At 53.1% G+C, this 11,529-nt stretch overlaps 1 protein-coding gene across 1 annotated transcript in view; it reads left to right on the top strand.

The window, feature by feature from the left end:
- EPHB3 (EPH receptor B3) overlaps positions 1-11,147 on the top strand; it is an 89,142-nt gene extending 77,995 nt beyond the window's left edge. The window contains exons 9-15 of the mRNA XM_015412115.1: positions 933-1,055; positions 1,451-1,698; positions 3,508-3,723; positions 5,263-5,412; positions 6,346-6,539; positions 6,837-6,992; positions 9,796-11,147. Of these exons, the coding sequence (XP_015267601.1) occupies positions 933-1,055; positions 1,451-1,698; positions 3,508-3,723; positions 5,263-5,412; positions 6,346-6,539; positions 6,837-6,992; positions 9,796-9,904 (1,196 nt within the window). The 3' untranslated portion in view covers positions 9,905-11,147. The remainder of the gene's footprint in view (positions 1-932; positions 1,056-1,450; positions 1,699-3,507; positions 3,724-5,262; positions 5,413-6,345; positions 6,540-6,836; positions 6,993-9,795) is intronic.
- Positions 11,148-11,529: the final 382 nt, after the last annotated feature.

The raw sequence follows: 11,529 nt of genomic DNA, 5'->3' as shown, positions 1-11,529 counted from the left end.
TCATTTCGGGGGGGATCGCGGGGGATCGCAGTTCCCCCGGGTGAGGTATGGGGGCGGGGCACATGACGAAGCCCCGCCCCCTGCTCCCGCCCGCCCCGCTTCCGGCCCTCATTCAGCCAGGAGGAGGCAGGAGAAGAGGGATGGTAAGTTGCTTCCTCCCTGCCTCTCCCCACCCCTGCCTGCTTGGGGCCAGGGAGGGCCTTCGCGGGGCTTCCTTGCACTCCCGCCGGCCTTGCAGGTCCATCGCCAGGCCCCTCATGGGGCTTGGCAGTGGAGCTGCAAGGCCGGTGGCAGCGGCCGGGACCGTTAGGGGCGGGGTGTGTGGCCTTATGACACACTTCCGGTGATGTCAGGGGGTGTGGCCTCATGACACACTTCCGGTGATGTCAGGGGGTGTGGCATATGCGAATGAGTTATGCTAATGAGTTCCCCTAGCTCTTTTTCTACAAAACGACCCCTGGTTATAAGGTATTTTGTTATTGCTCTAGTACTGTGCTGGCACACTAGACAGTGTGGTATAATGGTCAGACTAGGATCTGGGAAATCCAGATTCAAAGCCCAGCTCTTGCTATGGAAGCTTGCTGGATGATGTTGGAGCAGTCGCATCACGCACTCTCAGCTTAACCTACCTCACAGGGCTTTTGCGAGGACAAAACAGGGGAGCGGAGATTGACGTAAGCCACTCTCGGTCGCCGTTTGGGGTGAAAGGCAGGACATCGATAAAAAATGAACTGCCTTCAGGCGAGCGCAGCAGACAGCTTCTGTCCGTCAGCGAAAGACCTCGACTTGAGTAGTCATCTGCCGATTAAAGAGTTACATTTAAGACAGTTTGCGTACATGTTGCCATGAAGCTTTTTGGGGAACCGAACACGAACAAACGCTAAAGACGCTTTCCTGTGCCTGGGTGCTTAACCGTCCCTCTGCCCTTGCAGTCACCCCCGGGATGAAGGTCTACATCGACCCTTTCACTTACGAGGACCCCAACGAAGCCGTCCGGGAGTTCGCCAAGGAAATCGACATTTCTTGCGTGAAGATCGAGGAGGTGATTGGAGCAGGCAAGTCACATGATTGCAGCCCATCTCATATTCGCAGGCCAGGGGTCCCCAAGGGTGTTGCCCGCTGACACCTTTTCTAGCACCTGCCAAGTGTTTTCAGGAAGTGGGAGGGGCCAAGTATGGATTCTGCCTAGCAAGGCTTCTGTTTGGCCACTGGAGATTTAATTGGCAGCAGCTGCCACCACAGCACAAGAATCTTCACCTTCGGTTGAAGGTAAGCAGACAGTTTACGGCTGTGCCCATCACACCCTGTCAGAATTCCAGATGTGCCCACAGGCTCGACAAAGTTGGGGACCCCAGTCATAGACAGAAGCACAAGAGGGTGTCAGGCAGCTACTGGCCTGGGCGTGTAACATCTTGCTGTTCTCTTCCCCTCCCTCCGCGATCCCCTGCAGGAGAATTCGGGGAAGTCTGCCGGGGCCGTCTGAAGCTGCCAGGCCGCCGGGAGATTTTTGTGGCCATCAAGACGCTGAAAGTGGGCTACACCGATCGGCAGAGGCGGGACTTCCTGAGCGAGGCCAGCATCATGGGGCAGTTTGACCACCCCAACATCATCCACCTGGAGGGCGTCGTCACCAAGAGCCGGCCGGTCATGATCGTCACGGAGTTCATGGAGAACTGCGCCCTCGACTCGTTCCTGCGGGTGAGTTCACAAAACCTGCCAAAGGCGTGGGGACACGTGGTGCATTATCCAGAGCAGCCTACTGACTTTACATTTGTGCTTCCCTGGCTGCCAGTTCAGTACCCGAGTAGAGCTGTGTCGGTTCTGTAATTTTTTAAAGATCAAAATCCCGTGCCGGAAAGAAAGCTGAATACTTCCACCTGGATAAATTATGCAGAATGAGAAAAGAACTGCATGTCTTGCATAGATGATTTTGTGTTGGGCTAATCAAAGGGACGTTGGGGCTCTCCTTTCCCCGAAAATTCTGATTGCCATGTGGTTTCTCCGATTTAGCCGGGCATTATAAGAACATAAGAAGAGCCCTGCTGGATCAGACCAGTAGTCCCATCTAGTCCATCATCCTTATCTCACAATGGCCGACCAGTTCCTCTGGACGGCCAACAACAGGGCACAGAGGCTGAGGCCTTCCCCTAATGTTGCCTCCTGGCTCTGGGACTCAGAGGATTAGTGCCTCTGACTGTGGAGGTTCCGCTCAGTCACCACGGCTAGTAGCCATTGATTAGACTTATCCTCCACGAATCTATCTAATCCCTTGTTAAAGCTGATTATTCCTGTGGCCCTCACGACATCCTCTGGCAGCAAATCCCACATTTTAATCACTCTCTGCATAAAGTGGTATTTCCTTTTGTCCCTCCTGAACCTACTGCCCGTTAGCTTCATCGGATGTTCTCAAGTTCTAGTATTTAGGGAGAGGTAGAAAAAACGTCTCTTGGTCAGCTCTCTCCACATCACGCATAATTGTATAAACCTCTATCATGTCCCTCCCTTAGTTGTCTCTTTTCCTAAACTGAAAAGTCCCAGACTCTTCAGCCTTTCCTCATACGGAAGGTGCTCCAACCCCCGAATTATCTATCACCTGCACTTCCAGTCGCAGCCTTGCTTTCCCCGAAGACTAGAAACGCAAATTTTCGGAAATAAAGCGAAAGTTTCCGGTGTGCCAGGATCTGCACCCTATACCAATCTCTGCCCTTGTGATCACAAAATCTGCATGTCACTGTCTGCACCAAACCCATCTGAAAGTTACAGAAGACGTGGCCATGGCTTTGATCTGTCACACTCAGTATTGTCTGCTCAGACGGGCAGCACTGGTACACACCCATGGGCACCTGTAACCAGTTCTGGTTTAGGAAGTAAACCAGGCCAGCATGCAACTGTGATAGCCAGCCTGGTGTCGTGGTTAAGTGTGCTGACTCTAATCTGGGAGAACCGGGTTTGATTCCCCACTCCTCTGCTCGCACCTAGCTGGATGACCTTGGGAAAGCCGTAGTTCTGACAAGAGCTGTTCTTGAAAAAGAGCAGTTTCTGTCAAGAGCTCTCTCAGCCCCACCGACCTCACAGGGTGTCTGTTGTGGGGAGTGGAAGGGAAAGGAGTCTGTAAGCCGCTCTGAGACACCTTTGGGTAGTGAAGCGCGGGGTATAAATCCAATCTTCTCTTCTTCTTCTGGTGTGGTGGTTAAAGTATCAGACTAGGATTTGAGAAGCCCAGATTCAAATCCTGCCATGGAAGCTTACTGGGTGACTTTGGACCGATCACACACTCTCAGCCCTAACCTACCTAACAGGGTCATTGTGACGATAACACGGAGGAGAGGAGAACTCTGTAAACTCCTTCTAAGTACCAATCAGGTCCCTGACTTATTGGGGATATTATGCCTATAGTTCTTGCGTTGGCCGGGTGGTGGACTAGATGGCCCTGGTGGGTCCCTTCCCACTCTGAGATGAAATACAATAGAAGAAATGACTTTGTTTCCTTCCTTCTCTGCCTGGCAGCTGAACGACGGGCAGTTCACGGTGATTCAGCTGGTGGGGATGCTGCGGGGCATCGCCGCTGGTATGAAGTACCTCTCGGAGATGAACTACGTGCACCGGGACCTGGCTGCGCGCAACATCCTGGTCAACAGCAACCTGGTGTGCAAAGTTTCTGACTTTGGGCTGTCGCGCTTCTTGGAGGATGACCCCTCGGATCCCACCTATACCAGCTCACTGGTACGTAACCGTCCCACCGGCAAAACCCCTCCCTTCCCTCAGGGAGGTCTGGGGGTCAGCCCAAACTAACTTTCCTGCTAGCAGAAGGAACGGGGCAGTTTCCACCAATTTTCTCTTCCTGCTGCAGAGCCCCCCAATGTTCATCTCATGCTGTTTCTGAGGGTCCCTCTGCCCCTGGAAGCAGCGTTCTGGGGAGATGCAGTGGGAGAGGAGAGTCAAGAGCCAGTTTGGTGTAGTGGTTAGGAGGGCAGACTCTAATCTGGGAGAACCGGGTTTGATTCCCCGCTCCTCCACCTGCAGCTGCTGGTGTGACCTTGGGTCAGTTACAAGTCGTTTCAGAGCTGTTCTCTCACGAGCAGTTCTTGAAAGAGCTCTCTCAGCCCCACCTACCTCACAGGGTGTCTGTTGTAGGGAGGGAAAGGAGATGGTAAGCCACTCTGAGACTCCTTTGGGTAGTGAAGGGCGGGGTGGGAATCCAATCTCTCCTTCTCCACCTTCTCTACCACCTTCTCCTCCTCCACCACCACCACCTTCTTCTTCCTCTTCTTCTTCCTCCTCCTCCTCCTCCTCCTCTTCTTCTTCTTCCTCCTTCTCCTCTTCTTCTTCCTCCTCCTCCTTTTTTTCTTCTTCTTCTTTTTCCTCCTCCTCCTCCTCCTCCTTTTCTTCTTATTCCTCCTCCTCTTTTTCTTCTTATTCCTCCTCCTGTTTTTTTTCTTCTTCTTTTTCCTCCTCCTCTTCTTCTTCTGTTCTACTGAGAGAAGCACCTTACACGATGCAGAAAATGTAGTCTGGATTGAACCCTGGATGGGAAAGGCTGTGGAACCTCTGTGATCTTGGCATTATCTGTAGCAGGACGGAACCCTTGCAGCAGCTCACGGGGCGGTGGAGGAGCGAATGTCGCAGTGCTCCTCTGTTTTGTTTTGTGTTTTAGACTCCCTGCCTATCAAAACCCAGTTTGTTGGGCAAAGGTTCCTCCTCGCCCTTTTCTTCAACATGCTATTTCGGAAGGCTCCCTTTTGACTCCGAGGGAGTATTTAAACCTCTGATCCCTCGCCTGTGGTCTTGTTAGCCGTCTGAGGAAGCGAGCTTTGATTCTTGAAAGATCATAACCCCCCAAACTCCCGTGTGTCTCTAAGATGCTCCTGGAGTTGAATCTAGCTCGTCCAGCCTCAGATGCATCAGGAGCTTTCCATGGGTTAATTAAGTAATCCTCCCCCAAAGATCTGTAAATAGCTATGTTAGCACCCCGAGGAATTTTAACGGGTTGCAAGAGGAATCACTGAATGAAGGCATCGGGATGGGGCTCGCCAGTATTTCTGATTCTTCCGAGAACATATTAATGGCTCCCACTCTCTAAATGGATTGATCTCCGGGCCGTTATGGGGCAGTCACCATTTCCAGAGACCGCCGTCCAGTTCCACGCCTAGGGACCACACCCAGTCGTGGACGACGCCCACCTCCGTGGCCACTCGGTCGCAGAGCTGCAGGGGAACAGAGGGGTAGGCCCTAATTAATGAGGTCGGGCGTCTCTCCCCACAGGGCGGCAAGATCCCGATCCGGTGGACCGCGCCGGAAGCCATCGCCTACCGCAAGTTCACTTCCGCCAGCGACGTGTGGAGTTACGGGATTGTCATGTGGGAGGTGATGTCGTATGGCGAGAGGCCGTACTGGGACATGTCCAACCAAGATGTAAGTATGCCTCTCCGAGCCAGGAGGAATGGTGGTTGGGTGGGGGCAGAGCTATTTTTGGGCAGGAACGCACAGGAACGGAGTTCCGGCTGGCTCCCGAGTTGGCCACGCCCAGCAGGAACTCATTAGCATAATAGGCCACACCCAACAGCAGAAACCCATTAGGATTGGCTACATTAGGGGTGTGTGGCCTAACATGCACAGGAGTTCCTGCTACAAAAAAAGCCCTGGGTTTTGACAACAAATAAGGTAAACAGAATAAGACACAAAAGGTGGGTGTGGCTGGATGAGCACACTTCTGGTAACATGGGGGTGTGGCCTAATATGCCAATAAGTTGTGCTGTCAGGGTGTGTCCTAATATGCTAATGAGTTCCTGCTGGGCTTTTTCTACCAAAAAAGCCCTGGGTGGAGGAGACAAGGCTGGCCCGTAGCTACAGTGGAGCTATTGGGGGCTCCGCCCCTTCCTTAAAGGGCCAGCCCCACAAGAAAAAGATTTTTTTAAAGAAGATTTTTTGGAAGAATTGGGGGTGGCTGCGTGCATAGCGCCCCCCCCCCACTTCTTCTCAAAGGAATTTAAAGGGATCCTTTAAAGGCTTTTGAGAAGAAGCGGGGGATGGCACGCACCCCTCTCCCTCCCTCCTGCAAGATTCAAAGGGCCCTCCAGCTGATCAGCGGGCCACGTGTTCCCCACCGATCAGCTGAAGGGCCCTTTGAATCTTGCAGGAGGGGAGGGAGGGGGTGGCTGCCCGCAGTTGGGCTTGGGGGCAGAATGGAGCTAGTGTAAAAGTGATGGAATGGAGCTGACATAAAAATCATGGCCAGCCCCACTGGAAAAAAATTTTGCCCCACGACTCACAAAATCCTGGCTACGGGCCTGGGACGAGGAGAAGTCTGAGTGACCGAGACTCCCCACTTTTGTGTTCCCTCTGTAGGTGATCAATGCCGTGGAGCAGGATTACCGCCTCCCGCCCCCCATGGACTGCCCCACGGCCCTGCACCAGCTCATGCTGGACTGCTGGGTGCGCGACCGCAACCTCCGGCCCAAGTTTGCACAGATAGTGAACACGCTCGACAAGCTGATCCGTAACGCAGCCAGCCTGAAAGTCATCGCCAGCGTGCAGTCCGGGTCAGTGTCGCTCGCCCCCTCGCCCTCCCCCAGCACAGGCCAGCTGCTGTGTCTGTAGTAGCCAGTGCCAAGTTTCTAGCTCTCATGGTTTATGGCGGAAAGAAAACTCCAACCACTTGGATGTAATAACCCCCCGGGGCTGGAGGTGGACGGCAACTGGGGCCATGAGCAAAGAGGGACCGGGAAGCAGACGGGCCTTAGCCTTCCGTAGGCCCCCGGACTGCCTGGCCTCGGAGGGCCCCCGCGGCCCCTCCCCCTGAGCCTTGCCTGAACTCTGGGCTCTCTCATCCTTCGCAGCGTGTCTCAGCCCCTCCTGGATCGCACCGTGCCGGATTACACGACCTTCACCACTGTGGGAGACTGGCTGGATGCTATCAAAATGGGACGGTACAAGGAGAATTTTGTGAACGCCGGCTTCGCCTCCTTCGACCTGGTGGCCCAGATGACAGCTGAGTAAGCAGGGGGAGATGGCAAGATGGGGTGCCGGGGGGGGCTCACTGCGTGGGACGTGGAACCGTGCTGGGTTAGAGGTAAATACGCCAAAATCCCGGCAAGATCTAACCAGCCGTCGTGGGCTTTGGTTGAACTGGAACGCCTCGAGAACAAAGTTTTGAGTCCAGTGGCACCTTTAAGACCAACAAAGTTCATTTCTGGGTATAAACTTCCACGTGCATGAACGCTTCTTCAGAAACACCTCCAGTATATACATGAACATGCCTGAAACTGCCTTATACTGAATCAGACCACTGGTCCATCAAGTATAGTCTATTCAGACTGGCAGCCGCTCTCCAGAGTCACGGCGAAGGTCTGTCGCATTACCTACTGCCTGGTCCTTTTAAGTCGAGATCCTTACTCTACTAATGTGTGGGGGGAGGTACATCTGATAGCATGTGGGTGGTGGTGGTAGTGGGTACCGATATGTTCTCCCCAGCGGAGTTATTTATTTATTTAGGCATTTTTTTACCCCGCCCTCCCCGCAAGCGGGCTCAAGGCGGCTTACAAGGGGCGACAGCCCATGCATAAAATCCAATAAAACAATAAAATCATAATGACAATAATACATAAAAACAATAATAAAGTGCTTCCATAACAAGATGGCCCTGAGTGATTATGATGGCATCTTCAGGTCAGCCCCGTTGAGGTACCACTGTCCAGCAGATTGTTCATGCGTTGTTAATATCACACAATATATGGCTGAGCTTCCCAGGGCGATCCCAAATCCTGTTGGCGTTGCCACCGTTGTTGTTGGTGGCAGCGGCGGCCCCTATGTGAAAGCCTGGTGGAAGAGCTCCGTCTTGCAGGCCCTGCGGAACTGCATAAGGTTAGATGTGCTTAGTGAACACATGAACACACAAAGACGTAAAGCGGCCTTATACTGAATCAGACCCTCGGTCCATCAAGATCAGTATTGTCTACTCAGACTGGTAGCGGCTGTCCAGGGTCTCAGGCGAACGTCTGTCACATCACCTACTGTCTGGCTGTTTTTAACTGGAGATACCGGGGATCGAACTTGGGACCTTCTGCATGCCGAGCAGATGTTCCACCATTGAGCAACGGCCCCCTCCCCCCAAACACACACGAAGCCACCTTATACTGAATCAGACCCTTGGTCCATCAAAGTCAGTATTGTCTACTCAGACGGGTAGCAGCTCTCTAGGGTTTCAGGGAGAGGTCTTTCACATCACCTACTACCTTATTCCTTTTAGCTGGAGATGCCGGGGGTTCAGCCTAGGACATTCAACATGCAAAGCAGAGGTTTTTCCACTGAGCCACAGCCCCTCCCCTAGTCAACTTAATGTTCGCAAATTGGTCCAGATTTAGGGTCATTTAGACAACTATTGGACCTTTTTTTGTTACTAGTCCCCCCCCCCAATTATTCTCATCTCAAGACTGAAAGTGGATTTCAGTCTGACATCGTGCTGGAGAAAGAGAACAATCCTAAGCAAGTCTTCTCAGAATCCTACTCAGGTCTGCTCAGTGGGACTTCCGCCCAGAAAAGCGTACTTAGGATTGCATTGCCAGGGGACCCTTGGTCTGATTTAGCAGGTCTCCTTTTAGGTTCTTATGCCACGGTTCAGAATAAAACCGGAGGTCCTCTGCCTACGGAATTGCTGTCTCCGGTGCGAATTTTGATACTTGTACATTTTGTTCACAACACACGTTCAGCCCCCACCCCCGAATGACCCCTCTTCAGGGTCTGTCGAGGTCGTGCCCTGCCACATCCCGGCATCCCCAACCTTTCAAAGACCTTTTTCAGCATGCGGTGAGTCGTGACTTAGGCCGTGCGTTGGCAGCGGTTGTCAGATACGCATTCCATCGGAAAAGTCAGCTTATGCTGACTTCAGCACTGAAAGAGAGAGAGAGAGGTTTTCAATTGGCTCTTTGTGAAGCTGAGCACTGAGAATCACCCTCATGCCCTGAGTCAAGAATTGTTCCTTTCAGGATAGGGCAGTGCCCCCAGTGTGTGGAGCAGACACACAAACTAAAGAAAAACTAGCTCTCCCAGAATGGGTTCTGTATTCTTCGAGATCCATGTGTAATCACATTTCCTGCCAATTAGAAGTGGGAGAAGACAGAGGAGAGACATCTTTTAAATGGATCAGCAGCAGCGGATGAACTTGAAGGAGCTGTGGCTCAGTGGTAGAGTGTCTGGTTTGTATGCAGAAGGTCCCAGGTAGGAGTGTTTGCTTGGTATATACCGAGCCGAATAAAGACCCCAAAAATACCTTATCGTATTTTTCAGGTATTTATTCAGCCGAACACTGATTCGGCTACCGAAACAGCCACGCACAAATAAAAGCAGGTATTAATCGGCTTTCATTTGGTTGTGGCTAAATGCATTCAGTTCGCTTGCCGAGTCATGCCATTGCCACAGCGCAACTCGTCAAGCGAACTGAAGGCTTTTAAACTTTAAATGCCTTCAGTTCACTTGCCAAGTTGCACTACCATGGGGTGGAACCTCTCAGCAAGTGGAATTCTCCATTATACCCTATGGGGACTATAATGGAACGGGATAAATTCAGGTTTCCTGAATATTTACCCAAATAACAATACAGTACTGCACACTTCTGAAGAAGTGAGCAGCGACTCATGAAAGCTCCTACCCTGCCACATATTTTGTTACTCTTTAAGGTTCTACTGGACTCGTTCCCTTTTCTACTGCTACATGTTTTCTAACATGGCTATCATATCAGCTTGGTTCCCTGCAGTCCATTGCTAACCGCGTTCCTCTTCTTGTTTTCTTGTGTTTTCCTAGAGACCTGCTCAGGATAGGAGTGACGCTAGCAGGACACCAGAAGAAGATTCTAAGCAGCATACAGGACATGAGGTTACAAATGAACCAAACGCTGCCCGTTCAGGTTTGACCGCCGAGGACTCTGGGTTTGGAACGGACCCGCCGAGGGGAGCCTCCCCCTAGGATTCGAGTTTGCGGTGCCGCCCAGCTGCCCGGGTTTGCCGGAAGGGGGGTCTCTCCCTCCTCCCCTCCCCGCCACTCCCTTATCTTCACGTGGAGCTCTTTGTCATGTCGAGAGACCTGTGGTGGAATGGACTAGGATGAAGCCTAGCTAGATGAAAGGCACTCAGGGTGTGGGGGAGGGGGCAAGAAGGAACCCCGCCCTCCTCTTTCACGACGGCATCCTCCGAATGATGCGCCGGCGATGCAGAATCTTCATATTGAAGATGGATTCATGGGCGGGGGAGGCGTTGGCTCCCTCCCGGCCTCCTCCTCCCTTTCTCCCAGCCCTGCCGTTCACGTTCTGCATCAGCCTCCAGCGGTGCCACTTCCTCAGGCTTCCTTAACCCGGCACCGGCGCCGAGTCCCGGGTTGCCTCCCACCTCCCCGTCATGGAGGTGCTCTGCTGCGGTGCTTCCAGCGGGAAGGGAAGGATCCCCCGGCAAAACGAATGAAGGATCCAGCCTGCCCGTCCGAGCTGCCTCAGCTGGGGAAATGGGGGTTACCTGGCCGGGTGTTGTTCCCCACGAGACCTTAGACAATCGTCGGGTCAGCCCAGCCCTATCCTGGAACTTCAGGAAAGAGAAATGTCTGCAGGGAGACGGGGCGCGGCCCACTCGGGCCCAGCGAGCCGGAACTGCAAAGCCAGCGATGGTTTCCGCGTGGGGAAGCCGGGCGCAGCCGGCTCGGCATCCCGCATCCGCCTTCGGAGGCCCTTCAGCACGAGTTTGCACAGGATGTCAAAGGCAGCCCGCCTGCCCGGCAGGATTCAAACGGAGGAGGGGGCGAGCTGAGCAAAAGGGCCCCCGCGTCTCTTCCCTCCTCCCCCCCCCACCTCATCTTTTATGCAGGAAGGAGCGGGCTCTGTCAGCCGCGCGCCCATCTCCGTGGATCCTTTTCCTGAAACACGCTGTGATTGCTGCCAAAAAAAGAACTGGAACACTTCTCTTTCTCTCCCTTTTTTTTTTTTGGTTTCGTTGGAGGGGGGTTGTTTCGGTTTGGAGGGTGGTGTTTTTTTTGGCTTTCTTCCGAAAGCGTCTGCAGCCCTGAGCCGGCGGCCGAGAAGGGTCCCTTGCGGAGCTGGCGAGCTTGCATGTGTACGAGTGCGTGTACTGGGCCGTCTGGACCGTGTGCGAGAGACAGCGCGGGCAGAATAAAGGCAATAATGATTTTACGTGCGTTTCCTTCCATCGATCGCACCCCCCTTTATCTCTCGCTCCCCCTCCGCCGTGCGGGGGCCCTCAACACACAAAATGTCAAAGCCCTGCCTTTGTACAGGTTTTCTCTGGGAACAGCGATGTCTCATCTTCCAGCCCGGGGCTCTCAGTACGGACGTTTGGGGGAGGAAACGCATTCTTTTTTCAAAGGGGAAAGGGAGGGTAGTGCTGGCGTGCAACCCTCCTTTCCCGGAGCATTACCTTACTCATTTCGCCACAGGATGCCTCGTTAGTAAAACAGGGTTGCGATTTGTGTTTTATTTCTTATTCCTTTAAATCCAGCCAGGGCTGCGTTTCTCACCCACAGTCAACCCCTACT

This window comes from Gekko japonicus, unplaced genomic scaffold (assembly GCF_001447785.1).
Source record: "Gekko japonicus isolate JY-2015 unplaced genomic scaffold, Gekko_japonicus_V1.1 scaffold1739, whole genome shotgun sequence".
In the NCBI taxonomy this organism is placed as follows: domain Eukaryota; kingdom Metazoa; phylum Chordata; class Lepidosauria; order Squamata; family Gekkonidae; genus Gekko; species Gekko japonicus.
The sequence above is the reverse complement of the archived record's forward strand: the minus strand, read 5'-3'. Positions and strand labels throughout refer to the sequence as shown.